Source organism: Herpailurus yagouaroundi, unplaced genomic scaffold (assembly GCF_014898765.1).
Source record: "Herpailurus yagouaroundi ecotype Mexico unplaced genomic scaffold, PumYag 140, whole genome shotgun sequence".
In the NCBI taxonomy this organism is placed as follows: domain Eukaryota; kingdom Metazoa; phylum Chordata; class Mammalia; order Carnivora; family Felidae; genus Herpailurus; species Herpailurus yagouaroundi.
The window spans coordinates 61,391,728-61,411,026 of record NW_024412395.1 but is presented as its reverse complement, the minus strand read 5'-3'; the positions used below and the strand labels follow the sequence as shown (position 1 = coordinate 61,411,026).

At 36.3% G+C, this 19,299-nt stretch overlaps 1 protein-coding gene across 2 annotated transcripts in view; it reads right to left on the bottom strand.

Annotated features, from left to right (window-relative positions):
- Positions 1-19,299, bottom strand: part of UBE2E3 (ubiquitin conjugating enzyme E2 E3) — a 91,624-nt gene that overhangs the window by 71,696 nt on the left and 629 nt on the right. The window contains exons 1-3 of one of the 2 annotated variants that reach the window (XM_040475548.1): positions 19,179-19,293; positions 18,329-18,547; positions 16,467-16,517 (exon numbers count right to left, since the gene is read on the bottom strand). In XM_040475548.1, the coding sequence (XP_040331482.1) occupies positions 16,467-16,517; positions 18,329-18,522 (245 nt within the window). In that variant the 5' untranslated portion in view covers positions 18,523-18,547; positions 19,179-19,293. Of the gene's footprint in view, positions 1-16,466; positions 16,518-18,328; positions 18,548-19,178; positions 19,294-19,299 lie in introns of those variants that run through there. The other variant, XM_040475549.1, reaches the window with a different exon arrangement.

Below are 19,299 nucleotides of genomic sequence, written 5' to 3'. Positions count from 1 at the left end.
CATGTAACAACTGCCATTTACCATTACATGCAACATACACCAGGTACGTAATATCTAATACTAAAAAACAGATGAAGTAGGATTATTACCCACATTGACAAGAGTTCTCTTAATCCTTTATTTAATTTCTATTAAATAACTTGCTCAAAATCTCAGTTACATTGTGGAGCTGGGACTTGAACTTATATTTGTCTAAGTCAGTTGGAGTTCCTGGATATACTAAAAAGGACAAGGGAGCCTGGGAGGCAGTCAGTTGGAGCCCTGGGTCGGGCTCTGTACGGGCTCTGCATGCTGGGCTGGCCCTGCGGACCCTGCTTGGGATTCTCTGGTCTTTCTCGCTCTCTGCCCCTCCTCCGCTCACGCTCTCCGTCTGTCTGTCTGTCCATCTCTCTCTCTCAAAAAAAAAAAGTTCTACAATATAAAGGACATTTTGCGTGGGGAGTGGGTAGAGGTTCTATCTGTCTCCACCTTCTCAGTATTTATACCTGTTCTTTTTCAAACTTTACATTATAGTCAGTTATTATAAAACTATAATGGGGGCATCCTTGGCTTTACTCCCCTCAAATTAAAAGAACTGTTCAGGGGCGCCTGGGTGGCGCAGTCGGTTAAGCGTCCGACTTCAGCCAGGTCACGATCTCGCGGTCCGTGAGTTCGACCCCGCGTCGGGCTCTGGGCTGATGGCTCAGAGCCTGGAGCCTGTTTCCGATTCTGTGTCTCCCTCTCTCTCTGCCCCTCGCCCGTTCATGCTCTGTCTCTCTCTGTCCCAAAAATAAATAAACGTTGAAAAAAAAAAAATTTAAAAGAACTGTTCACAAGTATTTTCAATAAGCAGAAATTGGCTTTTTGCTAAAGGGAAGGAAACATATTTTATTATTTTAAGGGAGAATACCTTTCTACTTCAATGTTTAAACTGGGAGTCAGTTAGAATATACCAAATAATGCACAGTACCACAAGTCATCAGGGAAACAAAATCCAAACCACAATGAGATCCCACTTCACAACCACTAGGATGCGTATAGTCGAAAAACCAGAAGAGGTGTGACAGAATGTAAAGATATTGGAACCCTTCTACACTGTTGGTGGGAAACTAAAATGCTACGGCAGTTTGGCAGTTTCTCAAAAACTTAAACAGAGGCTTACATGGCAATTCCACTCCTAGAAATATACCCAAAGAACTGAAAACAGGTATTCAAACAAATGCTTGTAGACAAATGTTTGCGGCAGCACCATTCACAGTAGCCAAATGGTGGAAATGACCCAAATGTCCATAACTGATGAATGGGTAAAATATACCAAATGCTTTTATTTTGTATTCTATATTTCAAAATGTTCAATAATTTTTCTTCTGCAGCCTATTGAAGTAATATGTCACAGGACTGGAAGCCACCACTCTGCATAGTCTTGTAACAAGCTCCCTTTGTTTGAGGAGTATAGCCTAATAAATGAATTCTACTTGTTTTCACTGTTGGTCTTCGATGAAATTGGACAACGGTCATTTTGGCAGTGTTGGGTCGTGCTTGAGGATTTAGATTATACCTGCCTCAAAACCGGCTTAAGGTAGTTTTTCATGTTTTCCTATGCTCTAGAATAAAAGATAAGAAAATGTCTACGACTTTAAAACATCTTATCCGTAAATCTATAGAGAAAAGTATTCAACAAAAGTATAAAGTAAGAATTTTTTAAAGTCACTTTACAAATAAACTAATTCATGTTTTCAAATGACTCATCTTCTGTTAATTACCTGAAGATACTGCTGTTGAAGTATTTTATTTTCTTGTTTTTTAAACAGAACCATATGAGTGAGATTTAGAGATATCTCTGTAGTTATTAGCTCAGTCATCTTCTTCCAAAGTTGCATCTTACTAAGTTCTGATTTACTTCTGCTTTCAGCTGTTTGCACTAAAATTTCACGTCCTCAAGTCATTAGTTACACACACACATAGAGTCTTAATGTTTAGCAGACTCCTCTACATACACTTTTGCCAATACTTTGGTATTATGACACCGGCATTTGAAGTATAAGGGATGCTTAAGAAAATAGCTAGCCAGGAGGCCCTGGCGGGCAGCGCCTGCACAGGATGGAGCCGAGCGGGGGGCTCTGGGACACAGGCCCCCACGACAGAGCCGAGAGGGGGCTCTCGGCCAGCAGACCCCCGGGAGTTTAAAAAAAAAAAAAAAAAAAAAAAAAAGAAACAAAAAGAAAATAGCTAGCCATTAAAATTAATTAAGAAATGCACATTTAAAATGTGCACATTCTTAAAATGCACATTCTCAGGCCACCCTTGGAACTACTAAATCAAAGTCTCTGCTCTGAATAATTGATGACAAGAATCTTTCTTCACCAAGCCAAACCAGAACAATGCCCTTGCCCAAGTACAGCATGACCCAATAATTTAGCATACTGACTGGGGCATTTCTGAAAGTGAAAAGAAATGCTATTAATAATTCACCAAGAAAACAGATATAAGCCAGGATGTATGGTCAAAACAGGGTTCCCATAGTGTTCCAAACTTTGAGAATTTGGCTGGTTTCAGAACCACTTTCAACCAACAAGTTCATTAAAATTATTCTAAGATGTAATGCAAGAATATTACACTAAGAGCTGAAAATACACAGAAACCTGAGACCCATACTCAGGTCTGGTGCCCAGTTGGAAAGAAAGGGCAAATGACAACACGTAGTAAGTAGCAGAGAATAAATAATAATACGTAGGCCTCTTAAAAGAGAGGCTTCACAAAATGCAGGACTTGAAATGGGCCTTCAAGGATCACTACTGCTCGGAGGATGAAAGCCAATCGAGGGGATGAGAGAAGATAAATAAAGACTGAAGAGCCTAGAAAACCCATGTCATGCCCAGAAGGTGGGAAACAGACCCACTGTCACTAGAGCACAGGGCTTTTATACAAAACAGAAGATAAAAATAAAGTGAGGAGCCAAATGCAGAAAAGGTTGATGGACAATCCCGGAGATTTCTGAGGAAATTCTGTAATCAAAAGGCCCTCTGACACAATGTGGCATGAGTACCCAGGGGAGATAAGAAGAGATTAAAAAGATACACTCGTGAAAAAAGAATAATACCACATGTAGGTGGAAATACTACATACTTAAAAAAGAGTAATTAGGAGAAGAAAGATTTCAGAAACAGAAAAGAAGTTGAAAAGTAAAGAGACGTAGCAAGGTGTGTACTGAAAACAACAACAAAGAAATTACAAATAAGTCTTATGAAGAAAACACTGACAGCTAAGATTACCAGAGGACATTTCTGAAATAAAACAGAAGAGGAAAAGCCAGATTACAAAACGATGAAAGAAACACAAAACAGAAAAGTGTAAAAGTGGCTGTATACACGGCTCAATAAAGAAATGGGAGGCCAGAGAGTAGGTGATACAGAGAAAAGATGACAGAATTAAACAGGCTTTTAGATAATCTCTGAAAAACAGGAAAGATTAATAGAAAGAGATTAGAAATAAAAGAAAATGAAACATTCAGTTTGAGGCAATAGGCTAGCAGAAAAAATCCCATCAGGTAAGCAGGTTTTCCTGTAAATAAAATAAAATTCACTGAACAATAAAAACACCAAAAGAATATTCAGAGACAAATATGTTATTTGCAAGAGAGTGTGTTAATACATATGTTAAACTCAGGCACAAAGTTCAAATTTAGTATGAGAGTTCAGAGTTCCGGGGAGCTGTAAAAAGAAAAAGGGAAAAAGGGTAGAGGAAGAAAACTTCCACTATTTTTTCCATAGAAGACAATTCCGGACTCAGCCACCCAGGTGCTCCTAGACCAGTAATTTGTAACTAGAAGTGATTAACCCCTTCCCCCCTCCTTAAGACATTTGGAAACGGGAGAAGGTGGTTTCTGGTGGCCATAACCCTAGAAGGGGCCCCACTAGCATTTAGTCAGCAGAATCCAAAGATGCTCAATGTCTTCCAAGGAAAAGCACAATCCAGCCCAAAATGCCAAGGGGGTCCCTGAGGAGAAACACTGTGAGTAGACAAGGAAGGCTGCTTATCCTGCATATTTTAGATTACAACAGGGTTGATTTTTAAATTCATTTCTTGTGATAAACTAATTTGATTCTAATAAAGGTCTTTGCATTCCAGCTTGATTTATTTTAATTCAGAACTTAAAAACAGACCTGTTGTTCTAATAAGGGTATTTCAGTCATTCTAACGTTAAGACTTACTAATTACCCATTAACAAATGATAAAGTGTGGCTAAGAGAATGTCACCATGTTTAACAATAGCTAAAATACGCATTCCGGTTTTTTTGTTGTTTTTTTTAAAATTTTTTTTAACGTTTATTTATTTTTGAGACAGAGAGAGACAGAGCATGAACGGGGGGAGGGTCAGAGAGAGGGAGACACAGAATCCGAAACAGGCTCCAGGCTCCGAGATGTCAGCACAGAGCCAGACGCGGGGCCCGAACTCACGGACCACGTGATCATGACCTGAGCCGAAGTGGATGCTTAACCGAATGAGCCACCCAGGCGCCCCTGCATTCCGCTTTTGAAATAATATCTAGGGCAATGGTTAAGTTGAATCGATTTGCATTATTTTTTACCACCAAATATGCCCATGCAATTTTTATACACCCAAAGTTTCCTAAGGCACAGCAATTTAAGCTTAAGTTTACTTAAAATTAAGACAGTGTATAAGGATTATAATGGCAATATACAGAAGTACTGCAATGATCTGAACACAATAAATAATGAGTTCGCAATGATTCTGAAAAGGATACTAGGGAAACCAACTATTATTTTGAAAAAAACACTAAAAATAAACTAGTAAACGTAAACAAGGGAAAAAATTAAGCATTTACTCTACGTTCACTAGGTAACTTACCCCATTAGGTAAACAAAGAAATGATGTGGTAAGTTTCTCTTCAGAGATCTATTCCAATGGCTGCTAACATCACAACAAGAAAATCAGATCTTACAAATCTCCTGACAGAAAAGCACACTTATGAGGCAACTGTGTCAAAAAAATAAGAAAGAAAGAAAGAAAGAAAGAAAGAAAGAAAGAAAGAAAGAAAGAAAGAAAGATCAAACTTGAATTGGATCAAGCCTCTTGACCTAACTCAAGACCCGAAGTTAGAGCAAATACTGAACCCAAAGAAAGCTTTAAACTACACCATACAAATTCAGTAAGTAAAATCCAGACTCTCAGAAACCCCACCCAGTTCTTTCATTAAATTGCAAAAATAAGAGAATGAGAATTAAGTGAAGAGTCCCTATCTCTCAAAAATGCACAGTGCAATACTTGTCTTTTAAAAATGCATATGAAATGATGTCTGAGATTTGCTTCAATGTAATATGGGAGGGTAAAATGAATGGGATTATAGATGAAACAAGACTGGCCAAGGGTTGGGAACTACTGAAAACTGGGTGAAGGCTAGCTACATCGGGATTCATCATACTAGGGTGTTTACTTTCTTATGTGCTTAAAATTGTCCATAATGAAAAGTTAATTAAACAAACAACAACAACAACAACAAAAACTAAGAAACCTCTGCAGGAAGGGAAAGTAATCATTTGCAACATGTTTATTCTAGGGTTTAAAAAATAAGAAAATGAATGCTTGGCATAGTCCTCTAACGGATACTGGGATAATAAGCATCTGGGAAGATAGAAATATCTTTTAAAATTGTAAACAGACACTGGTGTAAATAAAATAAAGAAAATGTAAAGGTATACTAATTAAAACTGTCACTCAATTCCACATGGAACACATGCATCTAAGTTCATGTTCAAACCCATCAAATGCCAGATTTTTCCTCACTGTGATAGCAGGTAAATTTACTACGAGCATATATATCACAAATCCAACAAATATTACCAATACCCTTAGAAACAAGTGTGTAACAAAAATAAAACCATAAAGCCAAGGCCTTATGGTGCCCTCTATATTTTGTTGTTGCTACTGTTTAAATTGAGAAGACTACAGAAAGCAATAGGAAGCCGTAAAAAATATGTAGCCACAATCTTCCAAGATCGATTCTCTTGGGGACCCTGAATAAATGGATTCTTGACCTACTAAAATTTAATGTGAAAAAATGATCCATTTGTAAAGGACCTATAAGATTGTAAATGGCAAAACGAACTACAAATAACCACTCTCAGAAAGGGAATGTATGTTGTTTATAAAAAGTGAGAGGCATGGATGTAAAGGGAGGATCATCATGATGATTTATAAGTAAAGGAAAATAAAATAAAAAGGTAACAAAATTCATGTTTCCCTAGGCCTTTCATTCAGACCAAAACATGTGGAGCTATACTCCCAAAAGCAATTTCAGACAAGAGATGTCTTTATTTTTCCCCAGACAAGCTAGAAGTTAAACAGAATGACAAAGTGTATTTGCTCTGGGACAGTGAAGCAGCGAAGAAACTTTGGAATGCTATAACTGGTCCAAATGCCTCCAAAGCAGGCAGGCTAAACCACAGACAATGAACATGGAAATATTGCAATTCCCTTCAGTACTGTTTGTTGCAAATAACCATTAAATTAAAATAATTACTATATACACTGAGGATCAAGAGGGGACTGAAATTTTTTTAAATGTAATGATCCTAGAAATTTTGCCTTACTGCTGTTATTTTTTAGGTTAATCATATCCTATGACCACCACATCCAAAACAGATGTTATAAATAAGTTTATGCTGTTTATCCATATATATAAAACCAATGAAGTGTCAACAGAGAAAATATGTCAAAACTTCAGAATTTAACTTTAATACTGCCTTTAGACAAAATGCAAGACACAGAATGATACATGAAACCCATTAGTTTCATTAATCTAAAATGAACGATATAAACCTAGCAGGTCACCCTGAGAACATCAGGTCTATTTTATTTTACTAATTGGACCAGCTCCTTTTCTAAAAAGACTCATAAGGGAAAAGCAAATCCCCATACTATCTGGGAAAAATTTCTGTATAAATTCACAAATTTAGGGAAAACAGTGATTAAATGAACTATAAAAAGACAAAATTAAGAGGAATCTAATATGAAGCCAAAGTTGTTAAAAAGTGAGATCTAGTGCCAGTATTAAAAAATAGTAAGTGCACATGCTGCTGAGGAATCAGTATTAAAATTCTCCTAAATCCTATATGATTCAGACTTTTCTCCATAAAGCCAGAAATTCTTATCTGCAGAGGGATATTTTTCAACTTCAAAGCAATTCATAAACATGGACTGCTTCACAATACCCTAGAGAAAAAAGAAGAGGTAGATTTGAAGATATTCCTTTGCTCACAGGAAAGCCATACACAAAGAACTACATGGTAGAGAACAAAGATTTGCATTTTCCGTTATGATCATACTCAGTCCCTGACCTTCTTTCTTACAGGGGAAGAGAATAGGGCAGGAGAGATGACAACTGGGGGAATGCTCCCTGAAAAGAAACTGCTTAAATGATTCAAAAAAAAAAAAAAGGGTGGTAAGAAGAGTCTAGTACCCCAAAGCCAAAGAAGGAAACTCTTTTTTTTTTTTTTTTTAATGTTTGTTTATTTTGAGAGAGAGTGAACATGTAAGCAGGGAAGGGAGGAGAGAGAATCCCAAGCCAGGTTCTGGCTCCATGTTGTCAGAGAAGAGCCCGATGCCAGGCTCAATATCATGAACCACAGGATCGTGACCTGAGCAGAAATCAAGAGTCAGATGCTTAACCAACTGAGCCACTCAGGCTCCCCAAGGAAATTCTTTTCTTCTCCAACTCATCATCTGAACCTTACTTGCCAGTTTCTAAACCCTACATGAAGTGTATTCTTGGATCCTTCAAGAAACTATGAATAAATGGGACACACTTCAACTAAGCATGCACCTACAGACCCACAATCAACTCGTATGTTTTTACATTTCTCAAGCAGCACTGTACAAAAGCAAAAGTGCTTACTTTTATATCAAAAAGTAAACCCAGATTTTTGCCCTGCATCTATTATATATATGCACTACATATGTGACATGTAGCAATTTTCTCAACCATTCTAAGATTCAGTTTTGAAATCTTAACAAGAATGATTCTTATAGGCTTCTTTTGGGAATTGAACAAGTTACTGTATTAGTAGGCACTATGCTATGGAATCCAGGACAGTGTCAGGCTGGATGCCCAATTATCTCCTCTTTTGAAGTGAGAATGAAAGCCATCTATTCTTGGAAGTATACATCCTTTGTGGCAGAAAAATTGATTTCTCATTGAATATCCATATGCTCCCCCCACATTTTCCAGCCCCCTTGCAGTTAGTTGAGGCCATGTGATTAATTCATGTCTTCCTTCCAGACCAGAGCACTTAAAAGCTGGCACATGACCCTCTAGCTCTTTGCCCGGACACATGTTTCAAATGACAGAGCCACAAGATGCAAGCAGCACAAATCAGGAGTCCACACATGGAAGAGCTACCCAGGAGAGCTCCTGAACCTACAGTGGACTTCATATGAGCAAGAGAAATAAACCTTTATATGTTTATGGTTATAAGCCGCCTAGGTTTGTGAACAAAGCAAAATTTAATGTATCTTCTTATAGTCCAATTATACTCAAATGCTGCAGGACAAAATGCATACATAAAAATGGCAAGTTCTCTGTTTAATATTAAAGGACATCTTGTTTTCAGTATAATTTTGTATATTTAGAAAAAAGGAAATGATTAAAAGATAATATTTAATAATAAACTGGAAGAGGAATCCAACATACACAAACAACTTAAAAAGAAAATGATATTTATAGTTCACCTTAAGGGGAAAGAATTCTAAAAATCAAGACTCTAAATTTTTTTCTAGTTAAGCATACAAGTTATACAACATAAGCAACAAAAAGCAATTATCCAAAAATAAAACGTGAAAAACTAAAAACAACTATTAGGAAACAGGTAAGGAAAAGCAGACCAACTTTAAAACACTTTTTCACTGTAACTGGCTGTAGTCAATAGTCATTGTAATAGAGGTAGTATAGGACCACACAAGCTTGCCCACAATTCTGAAATCCCAAAGCCCTAAAAATCATGAACTAACCTGAAACTATTTGTAGTTTCTACTTATCCCATTTAGTATAAATATTCATACATTTTTGGTGTAGAAATATGATGTGCTTGAAGATCCCACTGGGGATGTTACATAAGATACAGCAAACACATCATCATATTCCCTTTCTAAAATCTAAAATTTTCTGTACTCTGAAACACATCTGGCCCCAAGGGTTGGAAATAAAAGAATGTGGACTTAGAACAACAATAGAAGTGAATATTCTCTGTACTGTCTTAATGATGAAAATAAAAACCAAATCAAGAGCATGGCTTTCTAACCTGTTTGTAATTCAATGTAAAACTGAATTTTGATGATTTTCCAAAGGTGTTTCTCCTTGATGCATTGTACTTCAATATTTCTGGTAGAACACAGATACAACAGCCTAAAGCTAGATCATGCAGGGGTATAATTAACTAGTAGAAGACAGAAAAGAAATAAAAATACCGCCGAAAGCATTTCTGGCCTCAACAGACCATAATTTAGCAGGTGTTCAAGGTAGCCATTCCTGTGATTTCACATAAAAAACACACACATATGTCAAAAAATATACAATGAATGTAAACCACAGTACAGGAGGAGCAGAGGTAGAGCCATCAGCTCTAAGGAAGGTGCAGGACAATGTACTAAGCAGTCATTATTAATAAGACAGGAAAATGGTAAAAAGCAAACTATGCAACAACTCAGGAGGCAAGGTATCAGAATAAATGTCTACAGCAGGATTGCTCAACCTGAGCACTACTGACATTTAGTCCAGATGATTCTTTGCTAGAGGGGTTGTTCTACACACTGTAGGACATTTAGCAGCATCTGTGACCTCTACTCACGAAGTATCAGTAGCAACTCCCTCTTCCCCCAGTTGTGAAAGCAAAAGTCTCCAGGCACTGCCAACTCTTCTTTAGGCTTTTTTTTTGGAGGGGGGCAGAGGACTGGCAGGGAGGAGTAGGGAGGCAAAATTTACCCCTAATTGAGAATCATGCATCCAGAAGCAGAAGAAAGATTTGAAGTTTAAAGAGTTTCTTCTTCTAGAGGTGCCTGGGTGGCTCAGTCAGTTAAGCATTCGACTTCAGCTCAGGTCATGATCTCAAGGTTCACAAGTTCAAGTCCCGTGTGTGGCTCTGGGCTGACAGCTCAGAGCCTGGAGCCTGCTTCAGATTCTGTCTCCCTCTCTCTCTGTCCTTCCCCCACTCACGCTCTGTCTTTCTCCGTCTCTTAAAAATGAATAAATAATAATAAAAAAAAAAACTTAAAAAAGGTTTCTTCTTCCAGATTCTAATAAAATGCCAAATATACTTCCCTGTCAAAGGAAGAAAAAAAAAATTCTATTTCTCTAGATCTGTTAAGTGGTTTTATCGTATGTTTTTAATCTCAGTTTTGTAGGGACGATGAGAATGGCAGGATCAAACTCCCCATTCTCAATCTGAATGCCCCTGCACTCTAAACAAGAAAGAGTTGCTGATTTTCCCATAGCTAAACATATCCATCTGTTGTTACAGCAACTCTTTCAAGGAGGGAATGAGATACCAATTGGTTGGCTATAGAAAGAGACAACAATTGGCAGTAAACGTCCACACTGTTTTCACCTACTTTCTAACTATATTATCTGCTTTGAACATTATATGTCCCTAATAAAAATGTGACCTTTTGGGGGAAGAATAGTGTTTTCAATCACATCATTCTTTTGGAAAAAGTTTTTAGTCACAACAGCACTGGGTCTTCCTGCTGCACTGGCATATAAGAGAGAAAAAAATTAGGCGTACTATGATTATCAATTTCCTTTTATAATAGAAGCAGTAGCTAAATGCCTTTGAATAATATTAAAAATTCTAACTATGAAAAAAAGTAAAGAGTATGTGGGATTTTTAATTGATTTTCTCCAAAGTCACTATTTTGCCTGAAAGTTCTATTCCTGTTGGTCTGACAGATTTCGATTATCTATTAATTTAACAAATCTTCACATGCAAAACACTGTGTAAAGCAAGAGTTACAAAAACGTGTAAGACCATCCTCCTTTCAAAGGAACACTTACTCTTACAGAAGGTAGACAAGCAAATAATCACAGTATATAGCATTAACATACTATAGTATTTCAGCTATGCTGGTTAGTATTAGCTTCAAGAAACATAAAACATCACTTAAAATTATGAGTAATGCCCAAGTCTCCAAAAAATCCTCATGTTTTTGAGAGACTGTGCCGATGCCAAAACTTAGTAAATAATATCCACAGTGGGGTGGGTAATAATGACCCCAGTGGGGTGGTAAGGAAAACAAACACCTTCAATCAGAGTAGCTGTGTATTTATCTGTTTTAGAAATCAAGCTTCCAAATAAGATTTAACTTTTATTTAAAAAAAAAAAAAAGGGAGTTCTAGGATTGTTTTTGAAGAGTTGAAAATAAAAGGAATTAACTGGATAAATGGGATACAACTTTGTTTTATAAAATAGGGAATCTTTACCTAGCACACACTAAAATCAACAATAACAAAAACCAAATGTATAAGTAAACAAGAAAAAAAGCTATCTGTATGTGGGGGCTTTAAAATCAAGTGGTGTGTAAGCAACCAACTAAGCTATAGATATCACTGTTATTTTTATTATTACCTGCCTTCATATACCAATTACAAAAAGCTTCCAAAGTCACAGACAAGGAAAAAAAATTGCTGTTTAGGTAACTGGTAAACTACATCAATTCAGAATCTAATTTTCCAAATGTTGATATAATTTCATTCTCACTTCAACTGTAAATTTTAATAGCAATATTTAAAAGAGAAAAAATAACATCCTTATTTTAAAATTTTTCATTACCATTTACTACAGAGACAGAGCATTCTCTATGAATTATCATTAACTTTATGCATATTCCTTTAAATAGGATACACTATTTCCTCATCTTTGCCCAATATTCTTAGGTTTTCTTTTTTACTTAAGTTCCAAGGAACTCCTTTTAGTTATATACATATAAATTTTTGCTTATATGTTCTCAAATAAATAGCTGTTAAATTGATTAAAATAAAATTACTCCTATAGTAGGATGTTGATGCACTGGAGAGAATGCTAGCAAGAATGAGGGCATGTGGCTAAACTGCCTCTTTCCCTTTAATCATTCTGTGGCCACTTTACTGACCCAATTTACACCATTACCAAACTTTAAAACATATTAACATTTAATCCTCACAATAAACCTATGGGAGGGGGATTATTTTAATCTCCATTTTACATTTAAGAAAACTGAAAGAGAGGGGTGCCTGCGCAGCTCACAGTCGGTTAAGCATCCGACTTCGGCTCAAGTCATGATCTCACAGCTTTTGAGTTCGAGTCCCGCACTGGGCTCTGTGCTGACAGCTCAGAGCCTGGAGCCTGCTTCAATTCTGTGTCTTCCTCTCTCTCTGCCCCTACCCTGCTTGTGCTGTCTCTCATAAATGAATGTTAAAAAAAATTTTTTTAAAGAAAAAAAGAAAACTGAAAGACAGAAATACATCCTAACTGATCTAAGATAACACAACTAATTAATAAGAGGCAGAGCTGGGACCAGACCCACCAATGCTTTAGAAACCTTAATATACAAACAATTCCCCTGGGAATCCTCCTGAAATTCAGTTTTTGACTCAGTACTTCTGCAGTGGGGGAGGCAAGATTCTGCATTTCTGACAATCTTACGTGTGATGCAGACACTGCTGATCAGAAGATTCACCCTATGGGCGGCAAAGTTCTAAGCTACCCTAGAAAATGGTGGCAAGTGGTGGTAACCCTCAAAAGGAGGTAGAGTTCACCCACCATTAGACAATGCGAGGCATAGGAGTAAATCAGGGGTTGCCAACTTCTGGTTTAGAACTTAACTGCTTCTTTTATTAATTTTGTTTTTAAAAGAAGGATGTTAGCAAAATTACAAGTACTATAGTACTTTTCAGGTTTTGCAAATGAACACATTATAATAAATACTTGCTACTATTACACCTCCCTCCAAATAAGGCTTTTCCCACATCTAAAAACTATTACAAATGCCCCTGAATATCTACCTTTAACACAGATTCAATCTGAACATATTAAAGAATATTTTAAGAGCGTACATTTGTGCTTTCTCATAAATGGAAAGAATCAGAGGTGGAGTTAAAAATCCAGCAACTTCCTAAACTTCTGCCACTTGTAAAAGGGGTTACTGTGATCAGACAAGGGCACTCCCTGGGAAACAGATGGAAGGAACATAAACGTCTTAAGAGCACACTACTCAACAATTCTAGTCAATCACTTTCTCCAAAAACAGGAAAATGCCCAAACACAACCTCCCTCCGTTCTCACTGACGTATCAACTATGTATACCATAATCTAGAATATAGTATGCAAACAATATAAACTAAAGCCACTATATAAATATTATATCCCTATGTTTTGAATGCTCTGGCCTAAGGCACTCCAACACCTAAAAACTGAAATGCCATCAAATCATTGGAAATAACATTTTATCAAACTTTTATACCATTAGGAAAAGAAATATCGTTACTATCGAAATATATTCAAATATGTTTAAAGCCACACACTTAATTCAACAGTTAAGTCTATCCTAAGATCACCTATGGTGTACACATGTTAGACACAGCTATATACTAAGGGAATATATAACATAACAAAAAAAATATTTTATAAATAAAACACAGGAAGGGAGGAAGGGATCTAAGAGAAATCTTAGTCTCATTGGAGTAATTTTGGTTTTGCTGAGTTTTCTTGTATTTCAATCAACTTTTTCCTGAATGTACACAAATATACTTTACATTTCTTCCCTGAGGAAAAATTAAATCCGTCAAATACTGACAAGCTTGTAAAAGTTATTTTCGAAACCATAATGGAATTCTGATTAATTAACTACACATGAAAGTCCAACATCAAAGTCAGAAAAGTATTAGGTTTCATAGATTTCAGGCAATATGAATTCACACATTTTAGAATTTAATATAGAATCCCATTTTTAACTATAACAGAAATTAATAAATTTAACCTGTACAATCACTATAAAGCTAAAATTCTCACCCATGCACCTGTGAAGTACAAGAACACCACAATCTGTCACATATCAGACGTGAAGATACAAATACAATACAAATTCAGACTTAGCTGTCAAAATCCTGAAATGCCTCCACTAAACACTCAATATTCCAAATTCCTGCTCAAGGACAGGACTAGATCATATTCCACCTCCCAAAAAGCTGAAGACACTTAAAATAAAAGACACAAAAGGATCTATTTTGCACATCGGGCGCCTGAATAAGAACGTCCCCAAACTAGTAAGACACAACTTCTGCCAGTTCCCAGTTACGACTCATCACTTTCTGTTTGCTTTCTCTTTAGTCACACAGCACAAATAAACTCATATATTAAAGAACTAGAGAACTGAAATATAGAATTTGCATACTTTACAACCATCCCAAGTTGTGACAAGGGAAAGTGTAGATGATGTATTCCAGGTTATTGTTTGCAAGCCCACACGTTTGTTCGCTATTTCACTGATCACTAAAGGTGAAGCATTTCATGGACTGAAACAACATATGGTATATAGGGAGAAAAATAAACAAGTTAAACTTTCTGCCTCCTAGAAACATTCTACTTCCTGTAAAATAATCCTCAGTGACCTTGTGGAACCATTCCCGGGTTAAACATGTAAAGCGTACTTCTTCAGCAACTGCAACATTACACTACTGCTCCAAGGGCATTCAACACATTCTCTACTGGGTTCTCTAGACTTAGGCACGTATGCTAGTTTGTGAAACCTTTAAAAATGTTTGACATTACATGCAATTTTAAAACATTTAAGAGTTCTGAATTGATAGATCTTTGTATCTTTTATAATGAGAAATATTAGGACACCCTCTGCAAGTTAAGTAATTCTTCAGAGAGCAAATTTAACTTGACCTCGCTAAATGGCTACAGATTTGACAAACCATTGAGGAAGGTGGAAGGATTTATTTATTCTCTAAAGCAGCACTGTTCCATAGAAATATAATGCATGCCACACACATAATTTTAAATTTTCTAACCACATTAAAATGGTAAAAAAGTAAAATTTTAAAACATTCCATAAAACTTATCATATCCAACATATTATCATTTAACCATGTAACAGATACTTCTAAAACCCAGTAAGGTATTTTACATTCTCTGCTTCATACAAAGTTTTCCAAAATTCAATGTGTGTTTTACACTTACAGCACATCTCATGTTGGACAACAATTAAAGCGGTCACTAGCCACAAGTGGCCAGTGGCTGCATTACTGGACAGCACAGCTCTTAATACTTTGAGATCTGACATACAACTACCTGTTTAAAATTAGTTTACATTCATGTTTACCTTTTGAGCGGACATAGCTAATTACAAATATGAGCAAAACTGTTAATTCACTGAATAAATCAGAAGATCACCTTATCTAAGGATCTGGTTAATACACACAAGAGGCAATTGAATTATACCCAATTATATCTCAAGTAGACTTCGGAGATAGGTCAGATCATCACAAGTGAACACAACTTGTAACAAAAATATAGGTAAGACAAGAAAACATTTTCGTATCAGACCATAACACTGCCTGATTTCTAGCTGCCACTCTCACCCTGGAGCACATATCTCTAGGCAAATTATCTACACAACTGTCCTTTCTAACTCTGATATATTTTGGAAGCCATATAGTCACTGGTGAAAAACAAAGCACTAGGTAAGACAAACTGAAAAAACGTTTAACGAAAAAAAAAATTATCAACCAGTCACTTTTAATGCACCATATGCCAACTGACAATCTTAAATTATCCTACAGGAGTTTCACTGAAATGAGTTCTTCCTACAAATTCCAATTCATATACTGCTTTTCACACATGTATTTCAAGGACCAAAATTACCAAGAATTTTCCCAAGTAATTAAGACATTCGGTTAAAATGTAAATAATTCCAACAATGCATTCTCCAGAAAATAACTAGAAGCATTAGCGTAGCACATAAAATTTGTCCTTAAGGCACATTACTGAATAAATCAAACAGAAACTATACCCTTGTTTACTGCATTTACATTTTGTAACACCACATTCAGCAATTTCTAAATTTGGAAGGTCAGTTCAGATTGCACACAAGCAGTAACTTTAAAGCTTAGCAAAATTTTCGAAGTTTCTGCAATATAGTTCTGAATAAACACTCTACAGCAATGTTACAACAGAACAAAATCAGCACCATTCACACTAATCTCAGTAAGAAGCACAAAATCAGTATATTCATAAATTCCAAATGTATGATACATGCTAAAGAGTATTTTCCCCCAAACTTGTTTAATTCACCTTAGACAATTTTTGTTTCATGCACTTGCAAAGCTGAGAAGAAGCAAACGTAGCTTCTTCTGCAGCACACATATCCCAAGCCGATACATTAATCTCTTGTTATTTTTGCACATTTTGAAATCAAAACAAAATTTGTTTCTTACCTGCAGTTAGGAGGAGGATCGAGAGTTATTTCAGCTAGCTCCTTCTGAATTCTGTTAGTGAAATGAGAACAGACAAAAAGGATTTGAGATAGTCTACAGAATAACCGGGGAATTACACTGCCCTCTACCACCATGCAGTTAAATGCAAGGCTCGCTTTGCCTTCAGTAATGCTAACATGGCTGCTTCCTCTTTGTTCTCAGAGGCATAACCCAAATCCCTTAACAGAAACTTTGCAGCTTTTTTTCTCACTTGCTACTGTAAATAAGTATGACATTCACACCAGATCTTAGAAATAGTCCTCTACTAGTACTCAATAAAGGCTATAAAATCTATTTTAAAACACTTTTTACCAAAGAAATTCTCTTTTCAAGCTTATATGCAAATGAGACAAGAAGGGAGGAGGGAAAGCACTAGAATTTTTGACAATGACTTTAAGTCACTTTTACAGAGGTAAGAATTAGCAAGCTATTACATGAGCACAGTAACAGTTTTGACAATATTTTGTGTCAAAAAAAAGTTTAAAATTTACAAACATCTTGACCAGTGAAAAACTTCTAAAGGACTCTGACCTTACTTAACCAATTCTGTTTTCCCTAATCTTAAGTACAGCACTAAAATAGAATACATTTGGGGGAAAAGAAATAATAAGATATATAGCCTTGAGTTAAGAGGAGGGGGAAAACAGTTCTCTGATTTTATTCAAATGTAAAATGCTTTCAAAACTTAAGATGTGTATTATATGTCCCTCAACAGGATTACAGCAAATTGAGGATTCTAAATTATTTAAAAGACTGCTATTATTTAATAAAATATTCTCAAGTTATTAATACTGGATTATTGATATAGTAGAGGTGAAAACCCACAGAAAAATAAGAGTTCTTCTAAATCACTTAGAGAACTCAATATTTGAACAGGTTTTATACTTCTTTTTCCTTTCGTTGTGATCAATAAAAATCAACAAAACGTCAATACTGGCTAATACTAAAACATTTATGACGTATAACTAATAGAATGCATGGATATTCCCCTCCCTATTGCTACCAATGGAGTCCCATTGACATAATCTTTTTTTTGCCATCAAAGATAATATAAACCAACAGGAAACAAATGACCTTTCAAATATACCCAACAAAATGTTTCTTCTGCTGTTGAGTAATAACATGTCAAACATATCCACAAGTTTTAGAGTGAAGAGTCACCAGCACAATGAAAGTTTTCAATAGCCAACTGCCACCCAAAATTGTAAATGGCTATGTTTCAGTTTTATTTACACTCACAATAATATAGAGGCATAACCATAAGTTAACTACAAAAAGTAATAACCTGGGATGCAATGACTTAGTCACATTTGTAAAACTGAAAGCAAATTGGGAGCACAATTTTAAATCTGCTCTCAAATGTTGTTAAGGCCTTGAATTTACAAATTTTCTAGCAACCATAATTATTTCTAATCATTAAGTTTCATGAAGAGTGGCGCTGCTGATCTCTAGAAGTGTCAATTTCAATGAAGAAGAGTATGACTCATAAAAAGGAACATCCTCAATGTACCAGCTAATTTGGCCTCACCAAATTTTCCTTGCCAACTCCTAAAACAATCTGTCAAAACGTTGGTCCAATCTCTACTCAAGGACACTTCTTTACTGAAGTTACCAAAGTAGAGAGTAAGTTTGCTGAAAAGTACAATTACAATTCTAGGGAGGTGGCTTATATGCCACCTAAAGAATGACAACTCATTTGAGTGCAAATAAAAGTGATCACGAAGTAAATATTTTTGAACTGCTGCTACAGATGTAAAACCAACAAAAGCGTCCAACCATTTGGAAGACAACCTGATAATGTGCTTAATCCTTTTACACATTACCTTTTAGCACTAGTGGATAACTTAGCAGTGGTTTTGCTAGAGAGTTTGGTGTTTTTCTTCTGCTGGGTGGCAGAAGGTTTTCTTTCTTCTTGTTCTTCAGGCTCTGGAGCGGCTGGGTCTCGCTGGTCCGCATCTGAACTACCACTGCTGGTGCTGGGGCTCTCATCATCGGACCTTTGCCTATCACTGGACATCTTGGTGAAGTTATTTCTTGGAAAACTTTTAAAGAGAAAAGGAGGAGAGAAGGGAAATGTTAAGTCCAAGAAATAGACCAGGAGCATTTTCTTCTCTCAATATTCACCTAAAATTGTCATTTTAATGAAAACACTTCAAAGTGCTCACACTTATCTCATCACACAGCAAGGTTACAGGGGAGGTGATGTGTCTCACAACGCCAGCGTTCAAGGATTTACCGAACTCAAGTTAGAAAACCCACTCACATTTTTTTCCATCCCTTGGACAATCTATCAATTGTCTACTTTCTCAGAAGGCATGAAGCAGATTTGCCAGGGAACTTAGGCAACGAGCATTAATAACATATGACACACTGTAAATAACAGATCTCGCTGAAAAATGTTAAAAAGTCACTAATAACGTCTAAATATTTACACACTGACATTGGTCAAAGCTACCAAATTCCCTTTCCGAGAGGAAAACATACCCTGTTAATCGCCCATATGCTTATTTAAGGTGGCGCTTCCTTCTCTGTGCACGTAAGCCTTTAAATACAACACTTAGGAATTTAAAAATCAACTAACAAGCTGCTCTAGCCGTTTCCACGGCCAGCAGCGAAGATTCATCCGGCCAAGACCGAGCTGCCACCCTGGGAAAAGCAGAATCCAAACTGCACCTTCTGCAAAGCTCCCAATGCCATCAAGGTTCCTCGCTCAATTTTTACATCACGCACCGACATTTTGTCCAAAATAACGAAAAAAAAAAATCAGAGGCAAAACAAACAAACAAAGCCCCAA